The sequence below is a fragment of the Periplaneta americana genome, chromosome 12 (assembly GCF_040183065.1).
Source record: "Periplaneta americana isolate PAMFEO1 chromosome 12, P.americana_PAMFEO1_priV1, whole genome shotgun sequence".
Classification (NCBI taxonomy): Eukaryota; Metazoa; Arthropoda; class Insecta; order Blattodea; family Blattidae; genus Periplaneta; species Periplaneta americana.
In genome coordinates, this window is record NC_091128.1 from 82186002 (window position 1) to 82203250 (window position 17249).

The 17249-nt window shown below is 34.2% G+C and overlaps 1 protein-coding gene across 1 annotated transcript in view; it reads right to left on the reverse strand.

Moving 5' to 3' along the window:
• Nucleotides 1–488: 488 nt before the first annotated feature.
• The window catches only part of Cbl (E3 ubiquitin-protein ligase CBL), a 301944-nt gene continuing 285183 nt past the window's right edge, over nucleotides 489–17249 (reverse strand). Inside the window, exons 11-12 of the mRNA XM_069841617.1 lie at nucleotides 15618–15723; nucleotides 489–7128 (exon numbers count right to left, since the gene is read on the reverse strand). Of these exons, the coding sequence (XP_069697718.1) occupies nucleotides 6804–7128; nucleotides 15618–15723 (431 nt within the window). The 3' untranslated portion in view covers nucleotides 489–6803. The remainder of the gene's footprint in view (nucleotides 7129–15617; nucleotides 15724–17249) is intronic.

Consider the following 17249-nt stretch of genomic DNA (forward strand, 5'->3'; position numbering starts at 1 on the left):
TCAACATTATCCTTATGACTAGTTAATGACGCATGAATCTCTCTTTGTATCACAATGCAACAATTAATTTCTCATATTTTAATTCAACAATGGAATTTCTGACAATATTGCTCAATGGAGAGAACAAAACACTACGGTCTCAGTGTGTAAACCATAGATTATCCTTGTGATATCTTTTCAACGTTTCACAAGCAAAGGAAACATTTTTCTCAGAATTTATCAACATATAGATCAGAATTTAAAGCCTGATAAACCGTAACTGCATTGCATTTCACGTAAAACGACATTAAGTGCCACTGATGCAGCAAGAGTTGTTGCATCAGTCAAAGATGGGAAGAATCAGCGGTGTGTATCTATATTTCACCAGATTCCCCAGACTGCAATACAAAGAATGGTCCAATGCCATAGGAAGAATGCGATGTATTCTAAAAGACACGTTTATATTGTTTCTTCAAAATTTTTATGAAAATCTCTGACACCAAACTAAATTTTATCTTTTTTATTTCTCTGTGTAATTACTAATTAGATAATAGAGAATATTCAATGGTTACGCAAAGAGAATATTACTACTACAGAAACTACTTATCTTTAAAGTATCAGGCAATTTTGCCTGTTGCACTTGCGACTGGTTTGTCCTATTGTTCCTGATTCTTCAAATTATTCTTATTTCTACTGAAAAATTGTTAGGTATTCTTGAACCCTTCATTCTTTGGAAATGTTCTTTCAATTTTGTTTTGTTGTGGAGTATATTCTGATTTATTTTGATAATATAGGTGTTCGGTGATTTCCTTATCGTATTTATGATTAATTGTGATTTCCTTATCATATTTATGATTAATTATTTATATCCTGCAACCCTTAGTAAATTCTAAATAAGAATGAAAAAGTCGTGACTTTGCAATATCGAATTCAAGTTTCTTGTCGTACTTTTTTCCTTAACTTCCATACAATTGACCCATACACACTGTTGAATTCTTTTGTTTTGTGTTAGATATTTTTGTCATCCAAGTATGAAATAATAAATCCTTGAGCTATTTACATTACGATTGTTTTTGCACTTGCATATGCGAAGTGATGGTAGCCTCATAGGTTCGTTGATTAATTGCATAAGGAATAGGGCAGCAAAATATAAACTGCCCCGGATGGCAGAATGTCTATATACGGCCCTGGTAGTAACATGATTTCTTGCTGATCTAGGGCTATGTTTGGGCGTGGGTTCGATTCCCACTTGAGCTGATAACCTGGTTCAGTTTTTTCAGAGGTTTTCCCCAACTATATGGTATATGTCAGGTAATCCATAGTGAATCCTTGGCCTCGTCTTGCCAAATACCATCTAGTTATCACCAATTTCATCGACACTATATAACCTAGTAGTTGATACAGAGTCATTAAATAACAGACTAAATAATAATAATAAAAAAAAGACCTTGGTGAACTTGAGGGCGGTTTTGTTTTTGGTACTACATCTGACAGACACTTGTTTTGTAAATGAGTTTATATACACATCAAAATTGAAGTTTGGAAAACATATTACAAATAGTTAGACCAGCACTATTAGCACATGATTCTATCATAACATAACTTGCATATTAATGGACAAAAATTGTATCTACACAAAAAGTATTTTAATGTTATTTTATATTATTTATATAACAGTCTGCTAGTTATCAGTTACATGCGTTTCTTAAGTTTTGTGCGAGACAAAAATAAAAGACACAACTACAAAATATAATATGTTCATATTAAATTTTATGGAGAAATTACCTATAGTGCGGCAACATACATAGTGTGCAGAAATCAAATGCTCCTACCAGTCAGGCCAGAGTGGGGATTAAGCACTGAACTCTATGCTAGAACAATGACGTCATGCACAAGTTGACAACGGAAGCGCTATGTTTTGAAAATTGCCTGTCTATAACATATTTTTAGAAATCCATTTTGTTATGATATTGAATAATTATTTTTTCCTATACAATTTCGGATGTATATTGCCTAATACATTCAATTCTAGTGCATGTTATTTTTTCTAGAAGCCTGGAATCACATTTGTTAAATTATTTGACAGTCTTAGAAAAAATAGTGATAATATTACTCCACAAACACTGTATCATAACGTGCTGTTATAAAAAATTTAACAATATGATTTTCTGAACCTCCCAATATATAATAACAACTGCCATTGTAAATATTCCCGAAACATTTAGTTTATCTCCTCATGTATTATTTTATGGCTTAGATAGGCACAAAGCAAACTTAAAGTATATTCATAATTTTCAAAATTAGTTAGCAATTTATTGAAATGCATGATTACAAATTATAATACGTGTTAATATTTTTAGACACATTTAATGTTATTACTAGCAATTACATTGCTATTTTAATATGACTGCCTCTTATTACATGGCACACAAAGCATCTACCATCAATTATTTCTTGTCATACTTGATTTATATGTAATCTGTGACTTCTGAAATGACACACCTCATCCTGTTCTTGAGACTTGCGACATTTATCACTGACGAATCACTGAAGATATGTCCATCCGTGTCATGTCCAAGGGAAATATTCTTTGTGATATGGAGGTGTTGCATTTAAGTATTGTTCATCTCACACTGATAAATCTGAATCAAACAAAGAACTTTTATTTCCTTACGGACAGGATTAGGAATGCCATTTCATTAGAGTTGACATATTAAATCAAAATTAGCAACTTATTAATGAACGGGATCATGCCATGTAACTAGAGGAAATCGTGTTGAAATCATAATACAGGGTTGGGCAAAAAAATTGTATTATTCAAATGGACAAAACAATATGATGCTGTTCAATTTTTTTCTGTTTCAGAAAAAATATGGCTATGTGATTAAGTTTGGAAGATAGAAGAAAGACTGCAGTGTGACTGGAAGTTTTTCAAATTTCAGGAGCTATTTAACTATTCGTGAATATAATTTGACCGAACAGAGTCTATTACCAATGACTATAGGAGAAACAGTGGACGAGGTAGAAGTGTTTGAATGAAAAATAACATTGATCACATTCAAAAAGCAATCCTGAACAGCCTGCATAAGTCAACTCTTATATTTACACTAGAAACCAGTATTTCTCAATGATAGCTTTGCAGAATTCTATGTTTGGATTTCGAATGAAGCCTCACCACATACAAGTCATGCAAACAATTTCAATTGCCGATAAAATCGCCTGCACAAATTTTTGTGGAAATGGTATGAACAGATCCTTCTGTTCTGTTACTTTCTTTTGATGAAGCCATATCAATTTGTGTTCGTGGAAAAGTAAATACACATAACTGCGTCATTTTTGCTACAGGGAATCTGCATGAGCTGAAAGAGCATATGCAGGATTCTCCTAAAGCCTCCTAAGTTAGGAATAGTCAGTTTATATTTTTTTGATAATCTAACTATAACTGGCACATGATGTACTACTGTGAATCAAATGTGAATCACAATACCTGCAGGAACGCGGTTTTCAGGTCAATACAAGATGCAGCATGATGTAGTACCATGACTTACATGCAAATGGCATCAATCTGAGGAAGCTGCAGATGTCCCAGGGTGGAGAGACTTTCATAGCAGGCTCTATTGAAACTGAGTGATGTGTAGCTGAATCAGTAGCAACACCAAACAGTGAATCATGACCAGAGACCGGAAGTTTAGGCATCATGAATCATTAAAATAGGCAGGCAAAAAGCCATCATAAATAGCTAAAATAGGCAGGCAAAAAGGCATTATAAATAGCTAAAATACGCAATAAAAGGCAATTACAAAAACCTTGCACTACACCCACAACCTTGCACTTTCCACAAAGGGATTTCGGCAGCAAGAAAAGCTTTACATAAGTCGAATGCAAAATGAGATTTTCGACTCAATGTTGCAATTACTGTTGGAAGCAAAGAAATCTTCTTCCCAGTAGCCTTGGAAAGTGCATTTTTGTGTTGGTTGTACTGATATGTTGCGATATGAAATATTTAGCTACCTACAACAACGTCGCAATGAAAACTGAAAGAAAAATAACCGTTAAAAATAATGTTAGACCTGCACTCATTGTTGCCTTGTCAAATAAACACAAGCGATAATTAAAACGCTTACTGTTATACATTTTTGCACGGCAGCATTCATTGTTGGAAAGAGAATATGAACTCACTGAAAGACAATAATATACATTCGGTGAAGTCACTTTCATTGTAGCGGTTATAGAAATAAATTAAAATATACCTGTAGGCAATTTTTAATACTAAATTAATAAATTATACATAAATAATCAAATAAAGACAAAAAAAGCTTTTTTTTTTTGTAAATTAGGCATTTATATTAAAATAGGCAGAAAAGGGCAACATAAAACTGTGATGTTTCAATCACAAAGGTATAATTCGTACAGATTTACTTTCAAAATGAAGGTAGATTTAACACATTTAAAAAGGCATTCTGCCAAAGTTCCGGTCTCTGATCATGACATTTACGGGAATGTGGTCCTGTGGACTTATTATCCCTATTGAAGGAGATGAAGACAATAAGCCTCAGGCTGCAGTACAAGCCTTCGAGCCTTTCTTTCTCTAAATAAGGGGGAGGAGGGGGAACTGGCACCTGAGACATGGATATGTTGAATTTTGCAGAAGACAATCTGCCAATAATCAACTTGACAAGAGGTTATTTTCAACAAGACAACGCACCCACACACTACTCCCTTGATATTCAGAGGTACTTGAACGATACTTTTGGTGAATATTGGGTTGGTAGAGCTCGATCGTTACAATGGCCGGCAAAATCATCTGACATAAGTCCCTGCAACTTTTGATTCTGGAGAATGGTGAAGGTACACATATGCAACAAAACCTCGCGATATCCATGACCTTAAAGAATACATACCACAAGTTATTTGAACAATACCACCAGAAATGTATCAAGTAGTTATGGACTCAATGGTGGAAAGAAAGAATTTGTACATTGACAACCGTGGATCACAGGTTGAAGGAGTGTATTCGTTTATATTTGTAATTTCCAATTTATTAAAAGCACTTCCAAATTATGCAGTAACAATTTTTGCCAGCCCTATATAATATCACATTATAAAACTTCACATGTTTATATACAAACATTTATTGCAATTTTATAATTCTTGTTTTCAATTAATTGCTATTAATTTTGAAAATTAAAGCTACTGTAGAGTCATAATAAATAAAAATACTGAAAGTAACCATGTCTGCTCGTCTGCTGATTTTTGCCAGTATTTATATTCTGTTTTCAAAATTGTACATTTTTATATATTAAATATAATAACAAAATATAAATCCAAACAACGTTAAACAATTACCTTAGGCTCAAGGATATGAGCAGCTTTCCATGACGCAACCAATATTCAAACATATCACAACTGATTTTTTCTTTGAGTGTAACCTCCATTGCTGATGGCACATTGAATGTGAAAGAGGTGGGTCAGGTGGACTTTTTCACTTCACAAGTTAGTTGTAGTTACAACAGAATTTAACTCCAGTCTTGCTTGCAAAAACGTTTTCTTACTTCCTATACCATTTGAAACACATTATTATCATTATCATTATTATAGTTATTAATTAAATATATAAATATAACATCTATGTGAAAGTGCAATCTTGTAAGTAATTAATTCCCAGTCTTCTGATGCTGTATGTTTACACACACATTTCCATCACAATGTACGTACATACCGTGGGAATACCAACAACCATTACAAAGACTGACCAAACTGGATGAAGACAAGTTAACACTGAGAACATCTATATCTCAGGGAATCAGGAATTCTGCTGTATACTATCATCACAGAAATGAGAGAGATTGTTCAAATAGTATTCCAGTAAAGTTAAGAATGACAGAATTGTACTAAAACAGTTAACTGTAATGAGGTACATGTTGACTAGTAACTGGTGGGATTCAAAGCCACCCACAAACGACGACATTAATCAGTATTAGTTATTATTTGGAATAGAAATTCACATGCTTGTGGTACTTCACGGTTAAAAGTTATGCATAATGAAAGTTTGTAAAAAAGATAACTTTTTTTTAAATTTAGTACACCACATTATAATAAATTTGTATCATTATTTGAAAAGAGTAAGTAGTAATTTTCATTCTAGATGGAACAAATTTCTTAATACCCTGCATGATATTACTCTTAGGAATAATGCATGTTTTTTACATTTTTTTTTATTTGGTTAGACCAGTAACTCACAAACACTTAGCAGCCTCCAACATCAACCAGCATTCTGTTTTGTTTCGTGTAAGTATTAAAGATATTCGATGCAATAGCTTTGTCTGAGGAAGCTTAGCTGATTATAAAACGAATCAATATGCTCGTACATTACTTTCATGTGAAGACAGACATAATCCACAAAATGTGACTGTACATACGATTAGTTATAAAAAGTCAAATGATATGAAAAATGTACCACAGATTTCTAGATACAAATCAGGTAATAGATTACTGATGAATTATCTCTTTTCCTCTACGTTATTGGCAAAATATGAATTTTGCATATATATCCTGACCTACATTGTGTTACCAACGTCAGCAAGATAAAATGGAAATGAAAAGGCAACTTAGTTAAACATGAAATGTGACCTCACGGCAATGGGTCAGTTGATCACATTTTTATACTTCTTATAGAACACCAGCATTGTATTTAATAATAACGAATGCTTTCCATTTGATTCCTGTCCAAGAATATTGCATTTTAAATATACACATATTATTATGTTATCAAATTAATCTAGATAACATCAACAAAAACGACCCGTAATTAGATTATGCATAGATCACGTAGTGGTTTGCTTCGTAGCAAATTCGTGCAGAATGTCCCAAGCCATTTCGACATCATTTCTAGTGATGCCTAAAGCCCTTATCACGGCATCTTGGGCATAACCTTCTGAAGTGAGTTTTGCTATGTAATCCATATTGAGGTTCTCGTATGCAACACTCGCTTCACTCACACTGCTACGTTGGTAGTGAAGCTTCTGAGCCTCATTCGCTTCTTTTCCACTGCGATGATGATCACGAGCCTGACAGCTTCCTCCAGGATCCAAATGACTTGATGCGCTGCAGTGAAACAATTTACTTACGGGATGGGGCAATGGTGGATTGCTACAAATGAATACAAAAGAATTAATTTCATTATTTATACATCACTTTACTGACAAAGAGACAGTACGACAATGAAAAGTTAACAAAAGATGAGCATGTTTGTGCATGTGTGCTTGTGTATATTATCAAACCTGACGATGTCATATCCAGACCTTGTACACTGGTTTCTGACAAATAATAATAATAATAATAATAATAATAATAATAATAATAATAATAATAATAATAATAATAATAATAATAATAATAATTATTATTATTATTATTATTATTATTATTATTATTATTATTATTATTATTATTATTCCCATTGATCCATGTATGGTGGGTCCCTATCACCACGGCATGGCGCGTCCTCAGGTTGCGGATAGAGGAGACGGCCTCCAGATATGGAGGGTAGCTGCGAATATATTGAATAAGCAGTCGTGGACAGCCGATAAGGGGTGGTCCTCCAGCTTGGGGGTTGGGCGAAGGGCTAACAACCCATCACCGTAAAAAACAGCTTGTTACGAATTCCTACAGTAAGCCTCGGAATAGGACTGATTCTCTGGCACGACCACAGCAAAGGAATAAGGTTTTGAGATTTGGCACTTGGAACGTAACTAGTCTTTATAGAACAGGAGGGGTAACATTAGTAGCAAAAGAACTAGCTAGATATAGAATAGACTTTGTGGGAGTACAAGAGGTTAGGTTAGATGGGAATGGCATATCACAAATAGGAGATTACTTGTTGTATTATGGGGAAGGAAACAATAATCACCAATTAGGAACAGGATTCTTTGTACATAAAAGAATAAACTCAGCAGTAAAAAAGGTCGAATTTATCAGTGACAGGTTATCGTATTTAGTACTTAAGGGTAGATGGTGCGACATCATAGTTATAAATGCTCACGCCCCTACAGAAGAGAAAGACGACTATCTAAAGGATAGCTTCTATGAGGAATTGGAACATACTTTTGATCAGTTCCCTAGATATCATATGAAAATTTTATTGGGGGATTTCAACGCTAAAGTAGGACGGGAGGATATTTTTAGACCAACTATTGGAAAAGAGAGCCTACACGCAATTAGTAGTGACAATGGAGTTAGATTAGTCAACTTTGCCACATCGAAAAATTTAATTGTCAAAAGTACAACATTCCCCCATAAGGATATACATAAATATACTTGGACTTCTCCAGATGGATTGACACACAACCAAATAGATCACATCTTGATAGATAAACGGAGACATACTAGTATAGTAGATATTCGAACTTTCAGAGGTGCAGACTGTAATTCTGACCATTATTTGGTGATTGGAGAATTAAGAGAAAGATTATCAGTAGCCAAGCGAGTAGAGCAACAAGTTAATATTACTAAATTCAATATTTTGAAATTAAAGGACGAGGAAGCTAAGCAAAATTATCAGGTCGAAATTTCGAATAGGTTTGCCACTTTAGAAAGTTCCGACGAAGTTGAGAAAGAATTAGATGTTAATAGCGTGTGGGAAAATATCAGAGATAGTATCAAAATTGCAGCTGAGCAGAGCATAGGTTATTATGAAACTAAGAAAAAGAAACCGTGGTTTGATGAAGATTGTTGCATGGTAGTAGAAAGAAGGAAACAGGCAAAATTGAAATTCTTACAGGATCCAGTTGAGGAGAATAGAGATAATTATTTCAATGAAAGATGGGAAGCAAGTCGTACACTTAGGAATAAAAAGAGAGGTTACTTGAAGGAAAAACTGAATGAGGTAGAAACAAATAGTAAGAATAAAAACATTCGAGATTTATATAAGGGTATAAAGGAATTTAAGAACGGATATCAGTCAAGGGTAAACGTGATCAAGGATGAGAATGGTGACTTGCTTGCAGACTCTTCATCAATCCTAAACAGATGGAAAAACTATTTTGCGCAACTACTAAATGTACATAGGCCAAATAGAAATGATCGGGATGATATTGAAATACAAACTGCTGAGCCATTTATACCCGAACCCACGATTTCAGAAGTCGAAATTGCGATAGAAAATCTGAAAAAGTACAAGTCTCCAGGTATCGATCAAATTCCAGCAGAATTAATACAAGAGGGTGGAAGTGCATTATATAGCGAAATTTATAAACTTGTACTTGCTATTTGGGAAAAGGAAATTGTACCAGAACAATGGAAGGAGTCCATAATTGTACCTATTTTTAAAAAGGGGGACAAAACCAACTGTGGTAACTTTCGAGGAATATCACTTTTGTTGACGTCGTACAAAATTTTGTCCAATATTCTTTTGAGGAGATTAACTCCGTACGTAGATGAAATTATTGGGGATCATCAGTGCGGTTTTCGGCGTAATAGATCGACTATTGATCAGATTTTTTGTATTCGGCAGATAATGGAGAAAAAATGGGAGTATAAGGGTACAGTACATCAGTTATTCATAGATTTCAAAAAGGCATATGACTCGGTTAAGAGGGAAGTATTATATGATATTCTTATTGAATTTGGTATTCCCAAGAAACTAGTTCGATTAATTAAAATGTGTCTCAGTGAAACATACAGCAGAGTCCGTATAGGTCAGTTTCTATCTGATCCTTTTCCAATTCACTGCGGGCTAAAGCAGGGAGATGCACTATCACCTTTACTTTTTAACTTCGCTTTAGAATATGCCATTAGGAAAGTTCAGGATAACAGGCAGGGTTTGGAATTGAATGGGCTACATCAGCTTCTTGTCTATGCAGATGACGTGAATATGTTAGGAGAAAATACACAAACGGTTAGGGAAAACACGGAAATTTTACTTGAAGCAAGAAAGCGATCGGTTTGGAAGTAAATCCCGAAAAGACAAAGTATATGATTATGTCTCGTGACGGGAATATTGTACGAAATGGAAATATAAATATTGGAGATTTATCCTTCGAAGAGGTGGAAAAATTCAAATATCTTGGAGCAACAGTAACAAATGTAAATGACACTCGGGAGGAAATTAAACGCAGAATAAATATGGGAAATGCGTGTTATTATTCGGTTGAGAAGCTCTTATCATCCAGTCTGCTGTCCAAAAATCTGAAAGTTAGAATTTATAAAACAGTTATATTACCGGTTCTTCTATATGGCTGTGAAACTTGGACTCTCACTCTGAGAGAGGAACATAGGTTAAGGGTGTTTGAGAATAAGGTGCTTAGGAAAATATTTGGGGCTAAGCGGGATGAAGTTACAGGAGAATGGAGAAAGTTACACAACACAGAACTGCACGCATTGTATTCTTCACCTGACATAATTAGGAACTTGAAATCCAGACGTTTGAGATGGGCAGGGCATGTAGCACGTATGGGCGAATCCAGAAATGCATATAGAGTGTTAGTTGGGAGACCGGAGGGAAAAAGACCTTTAGGGAGGCCGAGACGTAGATGGGAGGATAATATTAAAATGGATTTGAGGGAGGTGGGGTATGATGATAGAGACTGGCTTAATCTTGCACAGGATAGGGACCGATGGCGGGCTTATGTGAGGGCGGCAATGAACCTTCGGGTTCCTTAAAAGCCATTTGTAAGTAAGTATTCCCATTGATTTTAATATACACTACCAGTGGCGTAGACAGACTCATTATTTTGGGGGGCTAAATATGCAGGGGTTAGAAAGTACCTGACCTATCTCCTGACAATGCCGCTGCCGTCAACTCTCTTGAAACTCATTCTCGGAAGTCTTATTTAATAACATGCAAAATTATGATAAACAATCATGCAAAGCACACTTATACAAATGCTTCATAAGGTGAACTGGAGCTGTCGAGATTTCCTAGCAACGAATCTGTCGATCGCTGATGATGGGTCCTTCAACAAATCCCAACTTTTCTCCCTCTCATTGGATAGAATTGCTAGATTACAAAGCCTTGTGCTTGTCATGACTGTCGAATTTTTCGTGTCAGAGCTTTGAAGAGTTTTATATCATTGCCATAATGAAGGACGAACATTTACTAATATCCATTTTTTGGAGACTAAGGTTCTTCCGATAATGAATTTGCAAGAGCAAGATATCATCTAAACATACCAAATAAAATAAGGTGTCAAATTTTTCTAGCTGAGGTAATAATTCAGTAGCATCCATGGCTTCCTTCTTTTTATCGCTGCCAGATAATTTTTTAAGCCCAATCCAACACAGTTAAATTGGCTCTTGAAGAAATGAACGCATTTTTGACTTCTTACTTTAATGCTATCGACTGTAACTATTGCTCTGGATCCATGGTTTAGTTTTAATGTTGAGTATTTTCAAACGCAAATTTCGCATATTTTTTGGGCCTGGGCCCACCTGGCCCACCTGCTGGCTACACCACTGCACACTACTTCATCAAATGAGTAATTAAACAATAATTTGATGATCGTTGTTTCTAATTGTTATTGACTACTTAAAGGGCATGCAAAAGATCTTATTGGTGAAACAATATTTTTTTTTTATTTTATGGCCTATGAATATTCGAAACTTTCCGTTCTATTTGATATATTATGTTAATGTCAGTTGATCGTAAGTATTTTTAATAATTTTTAATTATATTATTGCATGAGTCATTTTTTTTAGTGGGAACTTGTTAAGTTAAAATTGAATAATTCAGGAAGTACTTTCTCTAGAAGGCTGTTGTTTGACTTGAATTATAGTGATGCAAAATTTTAGTCAGTTACAAAAGAAAATACAAAGGAATTCCTAGTTACAAAATATAATCTGCCACGAAAAATATCAACTACAATAGTTTAATTACATTTAAATACTGCCTAAACTCCATTATAGTTATATAAAATTAGGAAACAGGCAAATGTTTTGTGATCCTGTGGTCAAATTGGCACAATTAATCATATGCTGTTTGAATGAATACAACACGGAAATAGTATTAATATATTCTATTTTGACTTAAAACGATTAGAAATTCCATTATCGAGCCTATTTCTATAGTAGTGATTATTTCTGCCGATTATATATGCATTATTTAGGTTTATTTTTCTAATGGGTTATTGTTGTAACAAGAGTTTAAATGATTCAATTATTGCCGTTTTGATAACAATTGCAGTTTTATGAAACTAATTAATGACAATAACCGAAGCTCCATTGTATACAAACGGATATATTTTACCATTACAATAAATTTTTAGCAAGAATTGTTGTGGGAAAACAATCCCAAACCAATAGGATCTATGCCAGCAGGATTCATATCACCTTCCTGTTCTTCCTTCTAGATTATTGAAAGTGCAGCTAAACGTTTGTTTCAGGACACTTTCAACCCAATTTACTCATTACTTCAATTGTTGATGTAATTAGCTCAAAAATGTTTCTTTCTTCTTATCTACAATGCATAAACTGACAAGGTTCATGATGTAATTTGTTAAATTTTCATTAAATTTAGCTTTCTTTTGTTTATTACTGTTACACTTCTAGGTGATGAGCAGATGTAAAATGAATCATATCCAAACAGTACTAACAATTAATATTAGAAACAGAACAATTTCAATGATTAGTAATGTCGATTACAAAATTAATACATACAGACAATTAATAGGCACAAATAAACTGGAATCACATGCATATATGGAAAAATACAACAAAAAACTATAAAAGTTCTGACTGCTCAACAATTTTCACTCTTATTCACAGCAATAATTGTAGCAGAAATTTAATTACCAGTACTTAAATCAATGGCTGATTACAATTTGCTCCATCACTGAAGAAATTAATATATATACTATCTTATTTTTTAATGTTAAATTACGAACATTGTAGACATAATTGCAGGATTAAAATTAAATGAGCATATTCTGAGAATGGAGCCATATTGGATATCATTTTAAATATTTAATTATAAACCATGAGGAAAATTAAAGTTGACATACTAATAGCTGTTAAACTAGCTTATATTTATGAAGTCAAATCAGCCCAATAGTCTGAACAATGAGGTTTATTGAGAAGGAGTTTAGGATTCTGTTTATTAGTAATGATATGGCATGCCTATGAGAATGTGACAAAAGACAAACATATGAGAGTGGATCGTGAGAGTGGATCGGAAAGTAACACACAATAATTTTTAAAACAAAATGTTTAATAGGTAAACAAAAATAAAAAACACACATATGAATTCACATCTTTTAGCTACTTTTTTACATAGGCACCAAGTTTCTCAAGTTTGACAGTGCAAGATCTGGACTGTATGGTGGATGCTGGAGTACCTCTCAACCAAATGTGTTGATTTTCTCACGAACAGAAGCTGCAACATAGGGGTGAGCATTGCCATGAAGAAGTTTGACATTGTCGGCATTAATATTACGGCGTTTGTGACAAAAGGCACAATGCAACTTTACCAATGTTTGAATGTAGACTGCAACATTCACAGTGTTTAGCAAAATCCACTAACAAAACACCATTCATATCTCAGAACACTGTCACAAGCACTTTCTTAGCAGATTGCATCACTTTGAATATTTTCTTTACTGAGAAAGCACCATGTTTCCACTCCATAGAGGCCTGCTTTGTTTCAGGCGTTCATGCCTTTCTGCAGCATAATGCCTTAAGCAGTCCAAGCATGTCATCATTCGCTGGCCCTTGTGGTTGTCTGTCAGATTCTTAGGCACCCAGTGGGCACTAACTTTATGAAATTTCAATGTGTCATGCACGATATCGTACACCACACATATGAAATGTTGAACTGCTGAGATAAGGCTCGCAGCTGGTCGTTCAAAATTGTCGCCACAATGCCAGTGAGCCAGTGATTTCCGCTGGGTTGCAGCTGTTACCAGCCGCCCAGAACGTGGTGAATCACAAATGTTCTCACGACCGTCTGTGAAGAATGCACACCACCTGGAGATGTTCCTACAGTCCATGCAGTATTCCCGATACATGCCACACATGTCCCTGTGAATTTCACTCGGGTTATGTCCTTTAGCCCACAAAAATAGCATAACACTGCTCTTCACAAGTTGACGACAGTAACATGCGCGCCATCTTTGTTGTGTAGTTCACACTTCTCTTGTAAAACAAATTGTGTCTGTAGTGAAAACTGCAAACTATATCTCAGTGAAATGTCAACATCCCAGCCACAATACCAACACAGAAAAAAATTATTGTGCATTACTTTCCGAACCACTCTGATACTTCTGGAAGAACTCCGAAGACCACTTTCCATCAAACAACATAAAATATTAAATTTATTACTGTAAATTATAACCAGTTTCACAATTTTATTTTTTGTTAATGGATTATGTAAATGCACCAATAAAAAACTGACAAAATAAGCCAGTTAAGTGACTATTTGTTACGATGACGAAATTTTAACGAAAAACAAAGTACAATTTCTGATAGAACTATTTCTCATAAGGGGACTGGGTAATCTGAGTGTATGGCTGTTGTGCATGAGTGAAGAAATTAAGTTTTGCTATTACTCTTGAACTTTTGAATCTATCAATTTACAATTGTTACAGCATACACACAATATTTGCAGATATGTTTAGGTTTTTACATCACCTTTCTGCCTCATATACTTGATGTTATAAAAAAATTTAAACCTGAAAAATATTAATTAAATTTAAGTTAAAAACACATGTACTTTAGAAGCATTTTCTCAAAAATCCTGTATATTAAAGGTTCCTAAAAATTCAAGCATATTTCCAATGCAGTTGACTATATTTTCCGCCATTTTCATCACATTATGAATATTCGTACAGCAGAAAAAAATTATTTAAAAATTTTCATATTTTCTTATACTTTTCTGGCTGTAAAATCCAAAATAATTTTGATGACTAAGTGAAAGTGGCCATGCTTCTTCATTGTTATATTAAATAAAGTATACAAAATTTCAGCCTCCTAGTCCCAGTAGTTTCTGAGAAATATGTTCCTAAATTACCCATGTTTTTAACTTAAATTTAAATGTTTTTATAAAATCAAGTACATGAGGTAGAAAGATAATCTAAAAACCAAAATATACCTGCAAATATTGTGTATGTTGTAAAAATTGTGAATTAATAGATCCAAAAGTGGAAGAGTAATAGCAAAATATCTTCACTTATTTCACTTATACACAACAGCCATATGCTCAGACTACCCAGTCCCTTTAAAAATATGTGAACATTAATAGCTATGGGATTCTGGACTCTTAAAACTAGAGAAGACAAAGCAAAATTAACTTTTATTACCTCATAATATAACAGAAACATGAAAATATTTTAATTTCACCATAAGAGAAATAAAAACTCATATCAACTGTTCTTTATTGTCGTCGTCATCGTCATCGTCATCGTCGTCGTCATCATCATCATCATCATCATCATCATCATCATCATCATCATCATCATCATCGTCACAGTCATCATCATTCCTCCCAGGTACTACCCTCTATAGTCAGAGCGACCTAGAGTCCACATGTACAGCGTTGCTAGTACCTGAAGTGAACTACCTCGAAAGAAATTCCACTTCATACTACACCCTTTTTGAGTGTGCATGTGTGTATGCGCATGTGTGTATGTACACATTTGCCAAATATTTACCTTCCTTCTAAGGTGAGGGGTTTAACTTTCTGCGACAGAACAGCTGTGTTTGGAACATCAGTTTCAACTGTTGCACTGTACACTGGCTTTATTAATGTTGTACCTCCTGAAAAAATGGGGAGAAAAACAGATTTTTAGTAGATATAGAAGATAAACTAATTCAAGTTTAACATTTGCCAAGCGACTTAATTTTAAAACATTCTTTTGGGGGTGCACTCAACTGTAAAACACTTGATTCCACCAAACAATGTTTTCAGATTTGTTTGTATAGGCATGAGTACATTTCCTTCTATTCTGTTATCCTGTTTATTTCTACTTGAAGAATATTCTATAAAAAGAATTGACCTAAAAGTAACAATAAGACGACGTTTTCTATGCAGTCCGTCTTATTCCATTCTTTATTTAATGTGTTTCGAGATTTTATATACAACAGTCATAGAAATATTGAATACCAGTATATGAGTTATGTAAACACATATTAATATCAAATAAAAAACACTGAAGTGTTAAAGAAAGTAAACTATATATTGTATTTTAGTCTTCTTAACTGATTATTTTACTATGCTTTATCAACTGCTATAGTTATCTAGCGTCAGAGTGAGATAAAGGTGATAATGCCAGTGAAATGAGTCCAGGATCCAATGCCGAAAGTTACGCAGCATTTGCTCTTAATGAGTTGGGAGAAAAACCAGGGAAAATATCTCATCTAGGTAACTTGTCCCAACCAGGATTTGAACCTGCTAACTGTTACTCCACAGCAGTGGACTTGTATTTTATCACTTTAATTCGAGTACAGACACTTCACACAATCATTGGGATTTTTTTCCTGTGGATCACCTCTCTTTATTAATGAATGTGTTTTCTTTCGGCATTTCTTTATAACTGTGCTACCAAAAAAAGGTAGGATGTATTTACCTACTTGACTTCTAGTTGATACATACATACTGTAAACGAAACACAAATTGAGCAGCAATACCAATTTCGCACCTAAGTAATGGTGGAAAGTTGCTGTGAAAGTGGTGGCCAGTAAAGAGGCGAAATCACATGCCTTGCCATGTAAGTTTTTTTTATAGTTACATAGATAGGTAGAAAGCGAGTTTTCATAAGATCATATATCAGTGACAGGTTGGTTAGTTCACGCTTTAGGTATGTCTCGCACATATCGTCGTTGTTCCTGCAATAACGCCTATGTGCAAAATATAAAATCTTTCAGGAGGAAAGAAAAACACATTTATTCATCCTATGGCAGCGGTACATAGGAGACTGTGAATTCTTACATTTTCGAAACAAAGATATATAATTACATATAGGAGATTTTATTATTTGCTGTATCACTATTTAAGTTATTTAATAGAGCAAAAATCTGAAAATCGATAAATATGTCACATAGGAGTTATTGCAGGAACAACGACGATATGCATTTTGGTCAGTAGATGGTATGGAAAGATATCCGCCTTTCTTTGATAGCACAATTGAAGAGGCAGATTCCAAAATGGCCTATGTCCAAATAAGTTATGAGACAAACATACGCAGACACTAAGTCACGACTTAACAGAGTCTATTAAATAAATTTACACAAAGCCTCTTTGAAAAGGATAAATTAAAACGTAAATAAAGCAAGTTAAAATCTTA